This window comes from Nicotiana tabacum, chromosome 18, assembly GCF_000715075.1.
Source record: "Nicotiana tabacum cultivar K326 chromosome 18, ASM71507v2, whole genome shotgun sequence".
Lineage (NCBI taxonomy): Eukaryota > Viridiplantae > Streptophyta > Magnoliopsida > Solanales > Solanaceae > Nicotiana > Nicotiana tabacum.
In genome coordinates this window covers 99,601,972-99,611,698 of record NC_134097.1, presented here as the reverse complement: position 1 = coordinate 99,611,698, position 9,727 = coordinate 99,601,972, and the positions used below count along the sequence as shown (strand labels likewise).

Here is a 9,727-nt window from a genome sequence, read left to right as displayed (position 1 = left end):
CCCAATCACACCTCATGGTCATGCTGACAACTCACTTGCTAAGTAGAGCCACTCTCACACATATGACAAGTAAACGAGGGTGTACATCTATACTTAGTAATATCAGGAGAACTTCATATCCAATGGGAGTGTTCAACTACGTGTATGCTTGTGCAAGTGCTTTAACATAGTTCCTACTAGCTAATAAGCATAGGGAAAAGAACAGACAGCACATAAGATGTTTTCTCACAACTTCCACGAGATAAAAACTCATACAGGTAAAGCGTACCACAACACAATATCAAACAACAAGAATGCCCCCAGGCCATCACAAATCATCACAATCAATCCCTGACATAGCCCACCTTGTCTCGCCACATGTGCAAATAATAACATAATAAGTGCCCGCCTTGTTTTGCCACACATGCATCATAATGTTCCCACCTTGTCTCGCCACATGCGCAACCCATATATAAGCATATATACATATCCTGCCTTGTCACACCGCATGTACAATATATCAATAGTAGCAATAGCACGGCAGAAACCTCATGCAACCCCACAACAACAACCGCACGGCAGAAACCTAGTGCATTACAATATCAACAACTGCACGGCAGAAACCTCATGCACCACTACAACAAGTACAACATCAACAATGACAATATACACAAGAACACGACAAGTAAATCAACTCAAGAACTTTCGATCACAAGGAGACGGTAAAACTAGCTCACAAGGAATAACCACAATAGAGAATACTAAGTGTAATAAGGACAACCCAACAAGGGAGAAAATAATATGAAGCAACGATCCCACAATGTAGTTCAACAACAAGGAAGCTAACACGAATCAAATAATTCCAAATAAGAAAATGTCAACTAAATATAGGATATCTAAACTTCTTTTAAGGTTGGGCAAATAACAAAAAATATACAACAATTTCAATTAAGGATGAGCAGCGGGAAGATAATTATAACCTCAATTAAGATTAAACAATTACAGGTGAGATAATAATGATTTCCAATAAAGACAAGCAATTATGAAAGATAGCATGACAATAGAAGAGGTAAAACTCTTCAGTTAAGCAAAATAAGAGTCAATTAGGTAATACGAATGAATCATAAGCAATTAATTCCAATTAAATCATGAAAAGGTAAAACTAGTAAATAAGAACTCAATCATATCAAGAATAACTCCATACATAGTGAATATAAGAACCTAAGAACCCTAAAAGGCCAATTCCCCACAAATAAGTCCGAGTACGCATTCGTCACCTTGCGTACACGAACTACAATCAACACAGAAGACTCAAATCCTAAGGGGAAGTCCCCCACACAAGGTTAGGCAAGATACTTACCTCAAGACGACAAACTGATACTCTAAAATGCACTTCTTGCGGATGGCTCAAATCTAACCAAATATACTTCAAAGCACAAATAAAACACATAAGAAACTATTCCGGATCATAAAGTCTCAATCTTTAATAAAAGTCGATCCCCGAGCACGCACCTCGGAAACCGACAAATTTTACAAAAATCGAATACTTATTCCGATACGAGTTCAACCAAATAAAAATTATCAAATTCCTATATCATTTCGACCTTCAAATTGTTATTTTTCATTTTAGAAATTTTCTTCAAAAACCAACATTTTTCTCAATCTAAATCACAAATTAAATGATAAAAATGAAGACAAAATCGTGGAACATAATCAATTCTAGGTGAAGAATACTTACACAATCGTTTTTCTTGAAAAATCCACAAAGAATCGCCCAAAACCGAGCTCTAACATTCCAAACATGGTGAAAATGGCAAACCCTCGAAATAGAGTACTATTTTATTTTGCCCAGGTCATAAAGCATCGCGAACGCGGAAGGGTGCACGCGTTCGCGAAGGAGAAAAATGAAGGCTTCTAGGATGCCCCTACGCGAATGCGAGCAAAGGGCCACGAACGCGAAAAATAAGAAGTAGGAACCTACGCGAACGCTGGAAGAAGGACGCAAACACGAAGAGTAAATGACCAGCAGTGCCCATCTCCCATTTTCTACTACGTGAATGCGATGGGATAAACGCGAACACGAACAAGGGAAAGGGTAGAACTTCGCGAACGCGAGAGGATAAATGTGAATGCTAAGAAGGATTTCGAGATGGTCAGCAACAAAGCATCACGAATGCGAAAGACTATTCACGGTCGCAAAGGAGGGTACTAGAAGCAGAAAACAGCAGTTCCAAAAATGAGAAAAATGACCCGTAACCCACCCGGAATACACTCGAAGCCCTCGAAACCCCGTCTAAACATACAAACAAGTCATATAACCTAACACGGACTCGCTCGAGGTCTCAAATCATATCAAACAACGCCGAAACGACGAATCACACCATGATTCGAACTTAGGAACTTACAAATCTTCCAACTTCCAAAACTCGTGCTGAAACCTATTAAATCAACCCGGAATGACGCCAAATTTTGCAGACAAGTCCATAATGACATAACGGAGCTGGTCCAACTCTCGAAATAGCATTCCGACCTTGATATCACAAAAGTCAACTATGGGTCATACTTCTTCATTTTCCAAACTTCAACTTTTCCAACTTTTATCGAAACGCCTCAATTTACCCTACGGACCTCCAAATCCGAATCCGAACATACACCTAAGACCCAAATCACAATACGAAGCTATTGAAATTACCAAAAACCCATTCTGGAGCTGTTTACTCAAAAGTTCAATTCCGATCAAATTCTCACCGCTTAAGCTTCCAAAACTAGATTCATTCTCTCATTTTGACTCTGAATCATCCATTAACTGAATTCAACCATACACGCAAGTCGATACCCATGTTATGAAGTTGTTCCACACCTTACGCCATTGAACGGATCTTAAATTCTCAAAATGACCGTTTGGGTCGTTACATTTAGAGGGCAATCGATTGAGTAGATATACTGTAGTAGAAACACATTCTCCTCAAAATCTCAAAGGTACAACAGCTTGAAATCTGAGTGATCTAGCTATTTCCAAAATGGATCTGTGTTTTGTTTCTGCCATCCCAATCATTTAGGGTGTATAGACACATGTACTTTGATGGAAAATACCAAGATTAGATAGCAGGCTCTTAAATTCAGTATTAAAAAAATCACTTCCATTATCAATTCTTAGAAACTTTACAGTAGCAGAGAACACATTTTTTACTTGACTAAGAAAGTCTCTTAGAACTACAATAGCATCTGACTTAGACTGTAATAGAAAATCCAAGTATACCTTGTGTGGTCATCAACTAGGGTAACAAAATATCTCTTACCATAATGTGTGGGCACTCTATAGGGTCCCCATATATCATAGTGAAGTAGTTCAAACATTGATTTTGTAGTTGTACTGCTTAGCTGAAAAGGCAGCTTGGTCTGCTTTACTACTGCACACATAGTGCAGTGATGAGAATCAACTGTTGTGAGTTTGCTTAGCTCTTCTACTCTCTTTATTATATCTAAAGGAGCATGGCCTAACCTTCTATGCCACAAAGTACTAGAAATAGAATTACATGAAGAAATTGACCTAGAGTTTATTGTGTTAGTACACTTATATGTTGCCTAATATAGATCTTGTTTTGGAATACCTCCTTGCATAATGTATAGTCCATGTTATTCTCTGCCAATCCCCTTCACTTGAACACTGAAGAGGTCCTGAAAAAAATACAAAAATCAGGGAAGAATCCCACCATACACTTTAGCTCCTTAGTGAGTTTTGAGACTGACAGTAAGTTGAACTTGAAGTCAGGAATATACAGGACATTAAAGATCTCATGATTACTTAATACAGAAGTGCAACCTGTGTGAGACACTGACATAACATTTCCAGTAGGAAAATGTACTTTGGTTGCTTCTGTATTTGGAAATGGTCTATAAGTGTGTAATATCTCTAAACTTGAAGTCATGTGATTGAAGCCCCAGTGTCAACTATCCATTTACTATTGACACGTTGAGACATAAAAGCGTTCACATGGTTTAGAATACTTGTTGCAGCAACTTTGTTGGATAAGTTTAATCCTTCTGAACTTCCTTTAGAAAGTAGCTAACAACTTACTGGTATTTCTCATGAGTAAAGATGGGGCTAGATGAGGCATCTGCTGGAAAGGAGCAGGTTGACTCATTTGTTGTGTAGCACCTGAACTAGATGATCCATTGACCATATGAGTCATGTTGGCAGCCATATTGCATCTCTCTACACCTGAAATTTATGTATTGCCAACATAATTGGCATGTTGTCCTGTACTAATTCATTTTCTTTTGGCTTTGAAATCAGTAGGATATCCAATTAATTTGTAACAAATTTTTTTGTGCGTCCCTTATAGTGATAATACTCACACTAAAGTTGACTTCTTTTGGACCTATAGTTTCCAGTATTGTTCACACTCTTACTGTTATACAAGGCAGTACTTCCCAAGGCTTCAGTGACCTGAGCAACTTGGGTTGTTCTTGTAATATTCCTTTGACTCTCCTGATCTACTAACAAAGAGTAGGCTTTGTTTATACTTGGAAGGGGAGACATCATCATGATCTGACTCCTTGATTGAGAATATGACTCATTCAACCCAGTGAGAAATTGAAGAAATCTTTGATACTCAAAGTGTTGAGCATACTATTTGAATTCAGGGCAAGGAAAACCAGGAAAAGGCATAAGGGCAGCAAACTCATCCCGCATCTCTCTAAGCCTTGAAAAGTAGTCAGTCACAGTCATGGTTCCTTGGGTCAGTGTATGAACTTATCTGGGCAAATAGAGTATTCTCGAGCCATTTACTCTATCTAACCTCTCTTTCAATTCCTCCCAAACTCTATGAGCACTAGGCGCATACAATACACTACTCGACAAGATAGGGCTGGATGAGGCATCTGCTGGAAAGGAACAGGTTGACTCATTTGTTGTGTAGCACCTGAACTAGATGATCCATTGATAGTAGGAGTCATGTTGGCAGTCATATTGCATCTCTCTATACCTGAAATTTATTTATTGCCAACATAATTGGCATGTTGTCCTGTACTAATTCCTTTTCTTTTGGCTTTGAAATCAGTAGGATATCCAATCAATTTGTAATAATTTCTTTTGTGTTTCCCTTATAGTGACAATACTCACACTGAACTTGACTTCTTTTGGACCTATAGTTTCCAGTATTGTTCACACTCTTACTGCTATATATGGTAGTACTTCCCAAGGCTTTAGTGACCTGAGCAACTTGGGTTGTGCTTTTAAGATTCCTTTGACTCTCCTGATCTACTAACAAAGAGTAGGATTTGTTTATACTTGGCAGGGGAGACATCATCATGATCTCACTCCTTGATTTAGAATATGACTCATTCAACCTAGTGAAGAATTGAAGAAGTCTTTGATACTCAAAGTGTTGAGCATAATGTTTGAATTCAGGGCAAGGACAACCAGGACAAGGCATAAGGGCATCAAACTCATCCCACATCTCTCTATGCCTTGAGAAGTAGTCAGTCACAGTCATGGTTCCTTGGGCCAGTGTATGAACTTCTCTGTGCAAATAGAGTATTCTCGAGCCATTTACTCTATCAAACCTCTCTTTCAAATCATCCCAACTCTATAAGCACTAGACGCATACAATACACTACCCAATAATCCTGGTCTCACAGCATTCATTATCCACGAGAGAACTATAGCATTAAATTTCTCCCACAAATCATGAAGCTCAGGCTCAAATTTAGATTTAGGAAATCTCCGATCAACAAAACATAGTTTACTTTTACCTAGCAAGTCAATTCTCATTGCAAGACTAAATAAGACATAATTGTCTGATCCAGTAAGTTGAAGAGAAATCAGAGAGCTACCTGGTGTGTCTGTTGGTTGCAGGTACAAAGGATGATTGTGATCGATGGTAGGAAAAATAGCAGTTCCAGCAGTGAAATTGCCAATAGTTGAGGTCGCACCAACGAGTTCATCTTCAATCGCCATTGTTGATCGAGAGATAGCTTCAAAAGTAAGAGGCTTACAAACCCTAGCTTCAACTAAATGTTACTCTAGCTCGATTCAGCTCTCAATTGCAGAATTGAAGTACCAGAAAAGACTCAATTTCCTCGCAATTTGCTTAGATTTCAACCGGTGGCTCTGATACCAAGTTAGCTGCCATGGATATGAGATCTAAGCTAAGAAGAAGAAGAATCTAGAAGAAGAGAAGGAATAAGAGAAAGGCTCGATACATTTCTGAATGAAGAAGAAAGACAATTGTACAAGTGTCTACTATTTATAAAAAATTAAATAACTTCCTTAACTAACTACTAACTAACTCACTAACTGACTAACTATGGTTTAGCATTATATTATAACTAAACTACGGTAAACTATGTTGATTAACAGCCCCCCCCCCCCCCCTCCAGCCCCCCCCCCCTATTTAGAATGTTCAACATCATGCATAATTTATGTTTTGAAAGTATATGTTTGGTCTTATCTTAGCTGTAACGTTATGTTTGCTATTGATATTTTGCTCCAAGTTATATTCAAATATTTAAGTGTGGAACCAAAGTTGGAATTGCTGGCAGTATCAATCTCTATCGACGACAAAAATTTTTGTCCCATTTTATATTTCAATGTACACACCACCAATTATTTTGGATATATTTCAATTAAATGGATCATGTTATTTATTTCCTCATATCAGCTAACTTCTTTTCCTTTTTCTTCTTTTCTTGTGAAAATTTGAAATGCTAATTAGTTTATATTGACATCTCCTATGTGTGATGATTTCAATTATGATAATTATACTTTCCTTATTCCACTGGAAAAAGGAAAAATGGAAGGAAACAAAAAAGATAAATGATCAAATTTCAGTTACTATATGTTTTATTAGGGTTTAATTTCATAAATGGTCACCTCATTTTTCACTTTATTACCGCAAAAGTCATTAAACAACTTTTGATGATGAATTATTGTGGGATAATTAACACTCGCTCGCACACCTAGAACTGAACATCTGGTGCTTGGACAATATTGAAGGATTGCGTATAGGTGTTCGTAACACGCAGCGGAAGACAATAACAATCCTAGGCAGATCTTTTTATGTTTAAAATTTATTTACATGTCAATAGATCAGATCTAAGACGTACCTGGTGAAGAGAGTCTCGTTTCAAAATTTCTTCGATAGTGCGAAGACTCTATGTGTATCCACACCGAGACTGATCCTTGCTATCAACTCTTTGATCAATGAAACCCGCGAATAAATTGAACGAAATATTGTGTTGAAATTTTTCACAAAAATCTCAACTCAATGTTAGAAGAACAAGAAACACTTTTCTTGCAATTGTATTTTCTCTCTTGGCTTTGTATTGCACTCTCACTTTCACAAAGTGGGTTTTCTTCTCAAGAAAAAATATTGTGCAAATTTTTGTTCCATCACCCTTTATATAACATCACCTATAAACCCTTTTCCTATTTGATTGAGGTAATAATTTATTTAGGGTAAAAATTTATTCCAAAATAAATCACAATCGAATTGTATGGAAAATAGGAAATCACGTTTTAACTAAACGTGACTGCCGAACCAATCCAACTTAATGTTGGAGTTGGTTGGATTCAATTCATACGTCCTTTTATGGACTTTTCCTATCCAATTCCAAATTGGTAAATTAATTAATATGTTATATATATAACTTTTATATAAATCAATATTAATTCATATTATATATATCTCAAATATATTTCAACCAAGAAAAATAATTTATTTTCTATTCTAAATAGAAACTTCAATTTGTTCACAATATTAATTATATCCTCTGTGCTAGCAAAGAATATAATAATATTTCATTTGGACTAATAACTAAATTTATTTAACTAATTAAATTCTTTAATTTAATTAACAAATAATAAAGTAACTAATCCTTTAGCAAAGATCAGAACACTCGTTAGTGTGCGACCCCATAGGTTCAATACTAAACCGGTAGTAAATTGATCACATCAATATACTAATCAAGGGTGGCGTCTAGCAACACTCCTTAACGATCGGATAGAATGAAGTATACAATTTACTCTCACGAACCAGTAGAAGAATAATGTAGTAATTCCTCTTGTCCTTATAGATCTGGATCACCCTAGGATATGGTTCAACTGTCAAATCTTAATAGGCGACCAACTATGTGTTCATGTCAGATATAATCGACCATTGAATGACCTAAGAAACTCATTTCTTCTTTAATTCAATTGCCCTGGCCAAGGTCTTAGTTTGGTCATTTATAATTCATGACAACATGGAGCTTAAACTCATTACCAAGAGTTGACAGATTCCATCTTGATCAATCACGAATTCTACAAGTATTTAATCGTACCCAATATCCTTTCAACTATCGCCCTGGGGCCATAGGTGTCTGGTATCAAAGCACAATAAATAACTTGTCAATTACTATGACGATCTCAGGTCAAAGGAAACTCTTACATCACATTCTTCAAGAGAATATCCTATTGACAGTTTATGGTAATTCTAACTATTAGGAATTATCCAATGAGTCGGTTCAATGATCATATCTCTATATGCATCATGTATCTATGTGATTTAGTTAATGAGATCAACTAATCTTTATCCAATAAAGACGATCACATAAATATTGATCTAACCGTATTACTAATGTCCAAATTAATAATCATACGATCAAGAACAAATTTAGATTAAATTGTAAGAGACTTTGCTCTCATTATCATGATCTCTATCACGATGACAAATCTCAAAATTTAATCAAGGACCTTATCAAATTAATCAAATAATTAATAATAACTATGATATATAAAAGAATATCAAATGCCACATATTTTTATATCAAATAACATTCACAAAAATATGTTCAAATCATCAAATATGAGATTGGATCTAGGGCATATCTACTATATCCCTAACAATCTCCCACTTGCACTAGAGCCAATCGCTCTTATACTTCATTCCCAATTTTCACTTGTGCTTGTCAAACTCCTTTGTACCATGAGCTTTAGAGTGGGTATGGAGCATTCCTTTCCATCAACCTTTTGAATCTAGACGTCTCCACGTTCAATTATTTCTCTTATCAAGTGATCCCTTGGCAAAACGTGTTTGGATTTTTGGTGTGATTTTGGTTCTTTTGCTTGAGCAATGGCTCCAGTGTTGTCACACAATAATGAAATTGTACCTTCTATTGAAGGAACCACACCAAGTTCAGTTAAGAACTTTTTCATCCATACAGCTTTCTTAGCAGCTTCACTAGCTGTTATATATTCTGCTTCAGTCACTGAATCAACTACTGTAGCTTGTTTGGAACTTTTCCAACTCACTGCACCACCATTTAAGGTGAATACATAACTAGAAATAGATTTGCTATCATCTCTATTTGAATAGAAACTTGCATCAGTATAACCTTCAAGTTTCAACTCAGAATCCCCATAGATGAGGAATTAGTCTTTAGTCCTTCTTAAGTACTTAAGAATAGTCTTCACTACCTTCCAATGTTCCTCACCAGGATTTACCTGATATCGGCTAGTCACTCCAAGTGCATAAGCCACATCAGGACGTGTGCATGTCATGGTATACATGATAGCTCCCACTGCACTAGCGTATGGGATCTTACTCATGCGTTCTCTCTCTTCAGGTGTTTTAGGACAATCCTCCCTACTGAGAGAAATTCCAGTGCCTATCGGTAGATAGCCTCTTTTGGAATTCTCCATGTTACACCTCTTTAAGATGGTATGAATGTACAAAGACTGGGAAAGTCCAAGCAGCTTCCTAGA

The 9,727-nt window shown here is 36.6% G+C and overlaps 1 protein-coding gene across 1 annotated transcript; it reads right to left on the bottom strand.

Annotated features, from left to right (window-relative positions):
* Positions 1 to 5,554: 5,554 nt before the first annotated feature.
* LOC142172599 (uncharacterized) lies at positions 5,555 to 5,941 on the bottom strand. The gene has a single exon (XM_075236261.1). It carries the CDS (start codon positions 5,939 to 5,941, stop codon positions 5,555 to 5,557), a length of 387 nt encoding a protein of 128 aa, XP_075092362.1.
* Positions 5,942 to 9,727: the final 3,786 nt, after the last annotated feature.

What these genes read in the sequence shown, in the direction of transcription:
- LOC142172599 (XM_075236261.1), bottom strand. Translation starts at nt 5,941, where the DNA reads ATGGCGATTGAAGATGAACTCGTTGGTGCGACCTCAACTATTGGCAAT.